Source organism: Homarus americanus, unplaced genomic scaffold, assembly GCF_018991925.1.
Source record: "Homarus americanus isolate GMGI-L3 unplaced genomic scaffold, GMGI_Hamer_2.0 scaffold19244, whole genome shotgun sequence".
Classification (NCBI taxonomy): domain Eukaryota; kingdom Metazoa; phylum Arthropoda; class Malacostraca; order Decapoda; family Nephropidae; genus Homarus; species Homarus americanus.
Window position 1 is genome coordinate 392,501 of NW_024742923.1, and position 12,423 is coordinate 404,923.

Consider the following 12,423-nt stretch of genomic DNA (forward strand, 5'->3'; position numbering starts at 1 on the left):
ACTTAAAATTGGTAAACTTAATTTAATCTGAGTTGAGTTGTGTTAGGTTAGGTTAGATTAGGTACATGCACTTGATCTATTAACTCAGATTAAATTAAGTTTACCAATTTTTTGTGACTTCGTGACACCAAATACTAGTCGAGGTTAGGTTAGGTTAGGTACATGCACTCGATCTATTAACTCAGATTAAATTAACTTTACCAATTCTTTGTGACTTTGTGACACCAAATACTAGTCGAGGTTAGGTACATGCACTCAATCTATTAATTCAGATTAAATTAACTTTACCAATTTTTTGTGACTTCGTGAAACCAAATACTAGTCGACAAGTGATTGGCAGTCCGATTTATTCATGTAGGACCATTATTTGACTTCATTGCGGCTACATTTGGGTAATTAGTCGGACCCATTTTAAAGTGAATTACAAACGAAAATTTTGTCAGTACACAGCGCAATCACTAACGTCGGGACTCGAAAATACGTAATTTGACATAATTTGGGTACAACTGAGGCGGTCGTATGTCCAGGTGGTTATAAGTGTCGAGGAAAAGCTATATTGTGTTAGAAAAAATTTAATCAAATAGAAATAGTACAGTAGTTACATACAGAAATAAGTATACAAGGAGGATAAAATTGGATTTAATTCTAATCAATTTATTAAGAAAACCAACACCCCAATGTTTAAGTTATAAGAACATGAGAAAATATGAAGTCTGTAATAGGCCGGTCGGCCTGTGCACGGCAGCTCCTGTCGGGAGTTACAACCACCCTCTATCGTCCATGAATCTATCTAGCCTCCATTTTAAACTTTCCAGAATCCCAACACTTACTACAAAGTTGAGAAGCTTGTTCCACTCGTCCACCACCCTATTTGTGAACCAATTTCTTCCTGTCTCCTTCCTAAACCTAAATTTATCCAACTTAAATCCATTGCTACGAGCCCTATCCTGCTCGGATAATGTTTAGACAGCTATCAGGTAGATGTCAAAAAATGTTGACCTGACCTGACCTGACCTACAATATAGATGTCCATGAGAGAAGTGGGATATCTCGAGTATCAGAGGATGATTAATGAAGATAGTGATTAAGCATTCAACATTTAAATAATATTTCTGTCACTTTATGTAACTTGCTGACAAAACCTATGACCCTTCAAGCTTTTATGCCCTTAATACATGAGTCATAAAGGCAAGCATGAACTCCGCATGCTTCCCAGATGGGTGCTGTAAACGCTTCTGCGCTTCACCTTGCACAGGATGTAAGGGGGTGCCCAATAAACTAGCCCCCTTGGGGGCAATCTAAATCTAAAAAATCTTTAAATAACAGTGTTGTGACTAATGTAATGCCCACAGCCATCCTGCCCAGAATTCCATTAAAATTATACACAATCTCCGTGGGTGCCAGTCAAATAGTCAATGGTTATTTGACCAGGCAACCCGATCAAATACACTTTGATAAATTAAAAATCTTAAATATGGGTTTGGCCTAAGCACACTTAACACACAGGTAAGATAAAATGTTACTCTACAACACAAAATGAAAATACCGGTACTTTTATAATTATCTTAAAATTCTTGCCTTCATAGGCCTAACTAAATAACAATGCCAACACGAAACCAATCCATAGATTCTATTTGAGGGTAGGCCTATTCAGTACATCCCTCTAAAAAAAAATTAAAATGGTGGCTATTGTCGGGTTCATGGGTTAAGTGACCAACTTAATTAGTATTTTTTATTTTACTAGTACAGTTAGCCTTCTATCAACACATTTACAAATGCTTAAACTAGGCCCAAACCACAGTCCATCACTGACCAAGATAAAAACACAAAAATTAATCCAAAATCATAAGAATACTGAGGGTTTATCTTCAATCCTTCCCTTCATAGGCCATCTTGCAATCAACATAGCCAACACCCAAAATCTATCCCAAGAGGTTTAAACTAGGCCTAAAACACACACTAAAACAGGGTAAGATAAAATACCAACTAAATGCCCACCTATGAGGAGGGCACAGGTGAGAGGTAGAGTAAGGTAAGCTTGTGTCTCCCTATGCCCACCTATGAAGAGGCCACAGGTGAGAGGTAGAGTAAAGTAAGGAACCCTCAAACACCACACGTGCGTTTGTTTACAGGCCGTTACCCCCCATACGTCAACGACAAGCCGCATTACTCCACCACATATTACCACTATTTTAACCCTTTTCCTCCCTTATTTCCAGAGTTACACCACATAGAAATTATCCCACATCCTCTCTTAAACAAGCTAATAGGTTGTTTAAGTCACTAGGGAGGATTATAGTGGGATTATTTGTAAATTATCTAGAGTTTCCCCCTATCGTTATGCCCTTCTTCCGTATAAAAACAAAATGGCGTATGTTCTTTCCTGGGGGGGGATGTTATTTAACGTCTTATAGGCCTGTGTGGTTATGATGGCCGTTTCCTTCACTCTCTAAGGGCTCTACAGAATCTATTAATACACTAGTCATTATCAAAACAGGTCTATAAAAACGACATCAACAGTTTTTACCTTGAATATCACAGCCAACAGAATCCACACGACTATCAATCTGGGGTTATTCTTTACTCTTTTCTCCTCACAGTTACCTCAATAGGACGTTCTTTTCCACAGTATTACATATTTATAACACTGACTCACCAATAACAGTTTACACCATGTTATTTGAGGGAAACAAGTTAACGAATAATATAACTCGTCACTCCACCGCTCGAGTTAGAGTAAGTGTTCCAGTGTTATAGATATTCGAGAATAATTTATCTCTTTATTTTTATTATTCAAAATTAAATTATCAAGAGGAAATTTTAATATATATTTAAGGATAATTTAATTAGATATGATGTGTTTAGATATTATTAAGAGTATATTAGGGGATTGTTTTTATTTTTAGAACAGTTTATTATAGGTTGGGAGGAATGAGAAAAATCGAAGGTGTCGTTTTCATTGAGGCCGCCCGCGTCACGTAGCTCACGCCCGTTTTCTACGCCTGGAAGATGCTAGGGACACTGTACAGGTATTCTATTACATTAATCTAATTCATTATTAACCTGTAGGGAAATTTTACTTCGATTGAATCATTAAATAAGATACACGAGGATAACAGGAAGAGTCCGGGACCTTCACTTATTTGTTCGACATTTAGTTGAGGACAAAGACGTTACTTTATGGCTGTGTTGCATCACTATTATATTTTGTTCGCTTTTGTTCGACATTTCATCGAGTTGAGACAATAATGCAAATGATTAATTGATAAGAAAATTTCTGAATATATCTCTGAATTAATTTATTTTTTTAATATAATAAATATGCAAAATATTATATTGCTCCTGTAAGTTTTGTCATTGGATGAAATATTTGATTTTTTTTGTCTCGTAGCTTAAGCCTACACGGTTATCCGTACTATACACAAAGAGATCTGTCTTATATTTGTTAATGTTGTTAAACTAGTGTATTGCTAACTGTTACGTGCTTAATGTCTTTATTGTTGAAGTGCAGTAATAACATAACAAACCCTACTGTATGACGGTGATTATTTAGAATTATTATCACGCAGAATAAGCTTAACCTCCAGTCCTCCACATTAAGCAAGACGCTAATAAAAGGATACCCATGTAGTTCACAGACACGTGCATTCTCTCTACATATATAGTCAGTAAATAGATATGAGCTGAGAGCTGTCAGTTAAGTTCACTGGGAACATTGACTTTTTAATTTTATTCTCTTTGCCACTGATGGGCTCATTAGCCGCTTGGAGAAATATACGTTCATGTCAGTGCTAGAGAGAACACACACACACACACAAATACACACACAAATGAATAAATTAAATAAATATACTGTACAGTATACAATTAGCCAATGTTCCAAGGTGCCAATTTCCCGACCCCGGGTGCCACCCCTCCCCTGGGACACAGGTGCCAGCGTGTCTTGGTTTTAAATGTCCGCCACCCAATATAAACAAAGCCACGGAACAGCTGTTGGCCCCCACCCGCTGCTGGGCTGTGGTATATACTGTACTATATGTCTTCTTTCTGTTATTTTCTGTTTCCTATTCGGAACCGTAAATTATATATATATATATATATATATATATATATATATATATATATATATATATATATATATATATATATTGATATATATTGATATATATTGATACATATTAAGGAAAGCAAACCTAAACCTTGAGTAATCCTATGTGATGTAACGTGAGGCAATGTGTAAGGTAAAGCTTTAGCTTTTAGGTCACGCTTGAGCACTCATTGTTGCTGGAAATCAAGACGAAAACTTGGGAAATGGATCTCTCTCTCTCTCTCTCTGTCTCTCTCTCTCTCTCTCTCTAGACACTAAAACTTTATCGCACAATGATCAATAGCCCTTGCTATTTCGTGTAAGAGGATGGTAACTACTAGTCATCAGTCAGTGAAGATAAGAACTTGTTCAAAATAAACAATATGGATCTGTGACCTATTTCTCGTGATCTAAGCAACAGTATCTCATTCCATTTCTAGTCCAAAGCTGAGTACGCCCAGAGGGGCCTTAGTTTAAGGTTTACAATATTTAGAGAAGATATTAAACTTATAATAAGTGGTAGTAAGACATCAACTAGAAATGAATATTATCTTTCTTAATTGCCAAGACTACTTTCTGCACTGAGCGTAATAACTCTGACATTAGAAACAACATACACAGATAGAAACTAACTTAAAAGGAAGTTGAGGAACCAATCACTTACCGAGGACATAATATAATATAATAAGTTAGTTTAGGTTAGGTTATGTTCAGAGGACAGGTGTATCATATTGGGCGGCAGAAGAGCATGCCTGTAAGTTTGGACTTTATGTAAGGACCTCACTGATGGGATCAGACTTAACAAAATGAACTTACACTACTCTTGAGAAATATTGTTTTATATATTGCTTATTAAATGTATTTCTTGTCAATACTGATCAGAGAAACCAGTTTTTATTTTATTTTACATATAATCTTAAATTTCTGCCAATTTCTCATTTCTGCCTTCCTTTAAACTATTTCCTTTAGATTAGATTGTCCACGAGGGGGCTAGTTTATTGGGCACCCCCTTACATCCTGTGCAAGGTGAAGCACAGAAGCGTTTACAGTGCCCATCGGGTAAGCATGCGGAGTTCATGCTTGCCTTTATGACTCATGCATTAAGGGCGTAAAAGCCTGAAGGGTCATGGGTTTTGTCAGCAAGTTACATAAAGTGACAGAATGATAAGCCAAACCTTATCAAATTACTATTGTTGGTTATGTTAAGTTAGGTCTTGTCTATTAACTGACGGTTTTACACTGGACAGATTGTGTAGCGCATATTTTTAGTTCAAATTTAGCGCATGGAGTATACCTACATGGTGTAGCGTCATAAGAATGGTTCGTCTTACTTGCCACGCGTACGATTCAAGGCTGTAATTCACATACAGAGAAATACTTTCATGTTCCGGAGAAAATGATTTTTTAGGGGGTGGGGTATTTCAGATGAGTCCTCGCACCCTTCACCCCACAAATAGAGTAGTGGGAGATATACCACACAAGCGTTACTCTGCCAGGCCGAAGTTTTTCTGCCAGACGAACGTTCTCTTGCACATTGAACGTTTTTCTGTCGAACTAAACGATCCTCTGCTAGAGTTAGACGAACGTTCGGCTGCCAGACGAACGTTCGGCTGCTTGAAGAACGTTCTCTTGCTGATGAACGTTCTTTTACTAGGTAGACGAAAGTTCGCTATCCTTCTGCCGATAAAGTTGTTGCTCACTATTTCAATGTCACCTTGAGGTCCCGGCCATAAAGGCTTGTGTGGAGACTGTAATGAGAAGGGATAAAAGCTCACACACACACACACACACACACACACACACACACACACACACACACACACACACACACACACACACACACACACACACACACACACACATATATATATATATATATATATATATATATATATATATATATATATATATATATATATATATTGATGGTTGGGCAGACTGATACAGAGTATAGATATACAAATAGATATATGGTTGTGTAAATAGAAAGATAAACATAACGAGAGTCTTCCCAACTCAACACCTCCCATATTCCTTAACGTAGCACAATAAACTGATATGGCTGAATTTATGGCCTTGTGGGGCAGTGATGGTGGAGGAGTGAGGGAGTAATGATGGAGCGTGAAAAGGAGTGATGGTGTGTGGGAGAGACGGAGAAGAGGGATAAAAGAGGGAGAGATAAAGTACAGGTGAAAAGTGGCACTACTACTACTACTACTTTTTTTTAAAACGTGGCCTCCAGCCTCCCCCAATAGCCACACCTTCGCCTCCATTTTATTATCTTAAAATGAAATATCCTAATATATAAATAGCTATCCTAGCTATGTTGAGTTAGTTGAGCCGCAGACCTATGCGACATTCAGTGATTGTTGCCTCAAAGTCGATATCTGCGACTGTTGTCGGCTTTGGGGCCGATCCTCTCGTTCCCTTCTGGCAAAGCAATGCTGACCTAAGCAGAGAGAAGGACAGTCGACATCTCAACCAGGCTGTGACGTAACTTCTGGGCTGCTGCTTCCGTTCAGATAACACCTCCACGAGTCTGGCGTAGAAGCATCTTGCATTTGGTCCCATCGCGCCAGAGGTTGTGAACACCAGAGGAGTGAAGCTGCCCTGATCAACATTCTGAATTCTCTCCCCATATGCCCTAATCTTGTTCTCGTTCTCCTGTGTGCAGCATCGAGAACTAGGTTGCGGTGACATGCGGGTATGGGATAAAAAATCCTTATGTCGAAGAAGGCTCGTTGTCCCCGCGTACTACTACTACTACTATGGCGAGAATGAAGTAAAGTGGCAAATGCCCTTGCCAGGAGAGAGGAGAGGAAAGAGAGAAGGAAAAAACAGAAAAGGAAAGTAAAGTAATAGGGAATAATAGCAAGCGGACTGTCCACCTAGCTCAGTCGAGGCGATTGGTTGGGGCGGTGACGGTGACAGTACCCGGCACGCGCCTGTCTGCTCTTGGGAGGCAGGGAGGGAAGGGAAAGCTAAGCAAGCTTTTTGAAATTATAAATAACTGTTCAAGCGATTTCAAGAACGTACTACTACTACTACTAATAATAATAATAAAAAGAAAACAATATTTGATATCCTGTCAAATTATGATACGAATAATATATTTTTTTAATTCTTGTCGATTTCAAAATAGTAGAAATTCAAAATAAGTTCTTCAATAGTACAAAATTTCAGATTAAAAACTAAAATGCATTCATTCACAGATCAATATATTTTGTTCAGTGCTTAAAAATTATTTATTGTGGAAACTTGACCTAATAAAATAGAAAACTATAGGTTAGAGGGCGTGACTAGCGGGCAGAGGGGAGGACCTACGAAAGAAGGGGGCGTGGCCAGGAGGTGGAACTTAAGAAAGACCATCGCTCTGGCCTGGAAAGGGTAAATGGATTCCTTCATTCACACCTACCACACCTAACGAGGAAGACGGTGGCTTTATTCACTCACACTGGTCAGTTTTGTTGATAATTGTCTCTTTATCACAAAAAAACCCACAAATTAAAAATGTCTGAGGAGTGTGAGGGTGACATTACGAGCCGAGTGAGGGAGATCAGGAGGCAGTATGAGGGCGAGTTTGATCCCAAGGAGTACCACGCTACTTATTACCACACACTGGACGAGGAGGTCAAGTTCTTCCTCAAGTGTTACCACGACGCGTTCAATACAGGTGAGACTACTTGTTCCATCTATCTATCTATCTATCTATCTAACAATGTGATGAGCAAAGGACCTGGTTCACCATGATAGAGAAACAAAGATGAAAATAATTGTTTCGTTGTGTGATGAGGAGATAAGTTTATCCGTAAAATTAAAACGAGTTGTAAGTCTCAAGTGTTTTGGAATGAGAGAGAGAGAGCATAGGCCGTTGTTGCTCCACAGTCTCATATTAACAAAAAAGGAAAATGCCTTGAAATTTCTGTATTTCTCCCCAGAGTCACTCCTGACGGGTCGAAGTCCTCGTCAGCGTCGCCTGCTGGAGTTTGGGTGTGGTCCTGTGCCTGTGTATGCTGCCGCTGCTGCTTACTACACCGCCTCCCTCACCATGTGTGAAATACTACCCAAGAACAGGTGAGATACTTCCCTACAACAGGTGAGATACTTCCCAAGAACAGGTGAGATACTTTCCTACACCAGGTAAGATACTTCCCTACAGCAGGAGAGATACTTCCGACAACACGTGAGATACTTTCCTACACCAGGAGAGATACTTCCCTACACCAGGTGAGATACTTCCCTTCAATAGGTGAGTTACTTCTCCATAACAGGTGAGATACTTTCCTACAACAGATGAGATACTTGATATCTTATTCATGACCTTCATAGGGGTTGATATATATTTTAAAATTTTTTCGTATAATCCAGACACAGAGAGAGAGAGAGAGAGAGAGAGAGAGAGAGAGAGAGAGAGAGAGAGAGACGTCAAATAAGGTAAACGTATATGGAATTTAATCAGTGTTGGTGTGTGTACAGGGAGGAGCTGCAGGCGTGGATGGAGGGAGGAGAGGAGGCACTAGACTGGACTCCTTTCTTTACCTACCTCGCCTCCTTGATGCCTCCCAGGTGCGTGTATGGGCGGTCTGTTACTCATTTTATCCTTTCTCTCTAAAGTTGACAGAAAGAAAGGTATTAATCTCATTATGGAATCTGAATTAACGTTAGATTTATGTGAATACGTGGCGCTGTTTCCCGTGGGTTAAGTAAATGACCTTGACGTGGCGAGATAGTTCAGTTTACGTGACGTCTGGCATAGCAACTCGTGGTTATCATGGCGGCGCTGGTGGTGCAACCTGTAACTGCTTGGATCATGTTACCGGAGAGCAACACATTTAGGGAAACATGAAGTGTGAAGAATGTTCATACGTCCGGTGTACTGGTATATTGCTGCCATAAGGGTTAAAAAGGTAAATTATCTGTAAATCGCTTGAGTGGAAGATTATGTCAGTGGCATAATATGTAGGAAAATAATAATCAGATTATTCCCTCTGATTTATTTGGCCGTACATAGAAAACAAATACATAACTCAAATCATAGAAAACGTGTAAACATCATCTATATTTTGAAGGGAGACTTACTTAAGAGGAAGTGTTAGGCTTCTACCCAAATATTTTCTGATTTTAAAGTTTGGAAATATGATTAAAAGCTTTAAAAATTAATTTAACCGCTCTATCATCACATGTAATTGAAAATATCCATTACTGCTGAAAAGGTACCGAAGAATCACGTCATAGGGTGAGCTGGTATAAACATAGTCTTATATCCGTAATGTTTGTGCATTAAACGGCAATATACTGTATGCTCAGCTAGAAAGGCTAATAAACTCTGGTATACGTCTTAGTGAAAATGGGGATTTTTGTAAGCAATGAAACAGAAAGTGTGTAAAATTTCTAACTCCTAATAAATGTGCTGTATGTTGTGGAGTCACTGTCCCACCCAAACCAGGGCCAATTATTACCCCGCAATTATGATAATTGTGGGGGATCATGAAACAGGACAAAACTCTTCTTCCAGAATATACACAATTATGCCGGGTACGTTCTTGCTGTCATGAGATTGTCTTTAAACTTGAATTGACTAATTATTGCATTATACTGAACAGATTTCTTCCATTAATGTAGACGTTTAGCTTCGTCAATAGGGAGTGAGGAAGGGCAACACTGGCCTGATGGTGGACGGGAGGAAGAGGTGGGGGGTGGAAGGCCGTCCGGTTTAATTCTGTTATTAATAATGAACCCTAACTGGACCGAGTTCACGAAAACAGTTTTTAAGGAGATTTAGCCTAAAAGCGTATTCTTGTTCCTGCATGTAACTCTTACCTTCGTCAGGAACGGGGAGGAGGTGGCTGAACGTCTGCGAGATGTATTCCAGCTGGTGCTGCCTTGTGACTTAACCCAACGGGAACCTCTATCGCCCATCCGTCAGAAGTGAGTCACAAGTACAGTTAGTTCATGTACTGTAAGTCTTAATGTTCCGTGGAGCTGATGCTCGTTATTTCTATTTCAACTCAGTATGAATAAATACATTATAGAAAAGCAGTTTGTTGTTGATATGAAACCTCACCCAGCTGTAATAAGGCAATACAGGACTTCATAAATTAATACAATGAACACCAGTCGAGAAATACAGTAGCAAATGCCATGTAGAAAATAGTAAAAATGCATTATCTGTGTTTCTAGAACGCAGATTTTTACATCAATGAAGTTTAACTGATTCTTATGTATGTTATGTATATTTTATACACCCTTTTCCTTCAGGTATGACGTAATAATGACAACTTTATGTGTAGAATTCACCTCGTGGTCGACTGAGGACTACCAAGAGTTAGTCGGCCGTGTGGTGACACTTCTGAAACCTGGCGGCGTGTTGCTTATTAAGACTTATTATTATTATTATTATTATTATTATTATTATTATTATTAGTAGTAGTAGTAGTAGTAGTAGTAGTAGTAGTAGTAGTAGTAGTAGTAGTCGTCGTCGTATGGTTTCATTATTGTTATTCTCATTATTGCAGTTTTTAGTGTCCCTTAGATGAAATGATTTTTATTTTCAATTTCTGTGAGAGTCGGAGGTGCAGTCGTGTTGTCTTTACACACACACACACACACACACAATAATATTTTTTGGAAGAAGAGTATGTGCAGGATAGATAGATAGATGGGTGTTATCTCCACTCAAACCATCCTAAATCTACCTTTTACATCTTGTCGTCAGGGCGCCCTAGGCAACACCTCCTACACCTTAGGGAGGTGTCAGTACCCCTCAGTAAGCCTGCAGGAGGGGGACATCCGCGACGCCCTCACCGCCTTGGGACTGAGAATAGCTTCATTCCTCACCCTGGAGCGTCAGACCTCGAGTCATGACAAACCAGCGGATCACAAGGGCGTGTTCTTCTTGGTGGCTCAGAGCGACACACAGCAGGAAGTGAAGTAAATTAAGTAAATCATCATCAGGAAGTTTTTTTAGAAGAATTCCTCTAGTCTACATGCAAGCAAAGTATATTCTTCAAGAGTAAAGTGTATTCTTCAAGAGTAAAATTGTATTCTAATCTGAAGTAATATGTTTACAGTGTATCTTGTATGGGGTCTCATAGGCAGCACCAGACCGCACGCCGTCACTACCTAGCTGTTATATTAGGTACCAATTTACAGTGAGTGTTGCTCCCACCCGGCCACCACACCCCTGCAGCATTTGCTGCCACTCATTCTTATCGCCCCCTGCCGCCGTTAATCACCCGTAAGGCGATTGCTGCCACTCATTCTTATCGCCTACCTACCGTCGTTAATCACCCGTAAGGCGATTGCTGCCACTCATTCTTATCGCCCCCTACCGCCGTTAATCACCCGTAAGGCGATTGCTGCCACTCATTCTTATTGCCTCCCAGCCGTCAGCGTTCTGCCAACTCTGTCTGTGGTCGATTGCTGCACCAAGCCGTTAATGCGATGCTGCCGCCTTATCGCCCCTCATTCTTATCACTGCTTATCGCCCCCTGCCGCCGTTAATCGCCCATTAGGCGATTGCCGCCACTCATTCTTATCGCCCTCCTGCCGCCGTTAATTGCCCGTTAGGCAATTGCTGCCACTCATTCTTATTGCCTTCCTGCCGCCGTTAATCGCCCGTAAGGCGATTGCTGCCACTCACTCTTATTGCCCTCCTGCCGCCGTTAATCCCTCATAAGGCGATTGCCGCCACTCATTCTTATCGCCCCTCTACCGCCGTTAATTGCCCGTAAGGCAATTGCTGCGACTCATTCTTATTGCCTTCCTGCCGCCATTAATCTCCCGTAAGGAGATTGCCGTCACTCATTCATATCGCCCCCCTGCTGCCGTTAATCGGCCGTAAGGCGATTGCTGCCACTCACTCTTATCGCCCACCTACCACCGTTTATTGGCCGTAAGGCGATTGCCGCCACTCATTCTTATCGCACCTCTGCCGCCGTTAATCACCCGAAAGGCGATTCCCACCACTCATTCTTGTTGCCCCCCCCTGCCACCGTTAATTGCCCTTAAGGCAATTGCTGCCACTCATTCTTATTGCCCCCTGCTGCCGTTAATGGCCGTAAGGCGATTGCCGCCCACTCATTCTTATGGCCCCTCCTGCATGCGTTAATCGCCCGTGGGCGTTGCCGCCACTCATTCTTATAGCCACCTGCCGCCGTTAATGGCCGTAAGGCGTTACGCCCACTCATTCTTATGGCCTCCTGCCGCCGTTAAATCGCCCGTAAGGCGTTGCCGCCACTCATTCTTGCCATTTTCTGCCGCCGTTATTATCCGTAAGGCGATTGCCGCCACTCATTCTTATGGTCCCCTGCCGTTGATTGTGTCGCCCGTAAAGC

General features: G+C 40.7%; 2 protein-coding genes across 5 annotated transcripts in view; one reads left to right on the top strand and one right to left on the bottom strand.

Annotated features, from left to right (window-relative positions):
• Positions 1 to 2,745, bottom strand: part of LOC121877084 — a 42,337-nt gene extending 39,592 nt beyond the window's left edge. For 2 of the 4 annotated variants that reach the window (XM_042382727.1, XM_042382724.1), the window contains exon 1: positions 2,528 to 2,741. The gene's annotated coding sequence lies outside the window, so the exon portion shown is untranslated. Of the gene's footprint in view, positions 1 to 2,527 lie in introns of all 4 variants that reach the window. The other 2 variants (XM_042382725.1, XM_042382726.1) reach the window with 2 other exon arrangements.
• Positions 2,746 to 2,951: 206 nt separating this feature from the next.
• On the top strand, positions 2,952 to 10,609 carry LOC121877088 (nicotinamide N-methyltransferase-like). Its single transcript, XM_042382730.1, has 6 exons — positions 2,952 to 3,029; positions 8,026 to 8,161; positions 8,564 to 8,653; positions 9,917 to 10,015; positions 10,346 to 10,456; positions 10,603 to 10,609. The coding sequence occupies exons 2-6, from the start codon at positions 8,136 to 8,138 to the stop codon at positions 10,607 to 10,609; spliced, it is 333 nt and encodes a 110-aa protein (XP_042238664.1). The 5' UTR covers positions 2,952 to 3,029; positions 8,026 to 8,135.
• Positions 10,610 to 12,423: the final 1,814 nt, after the last annotated feature.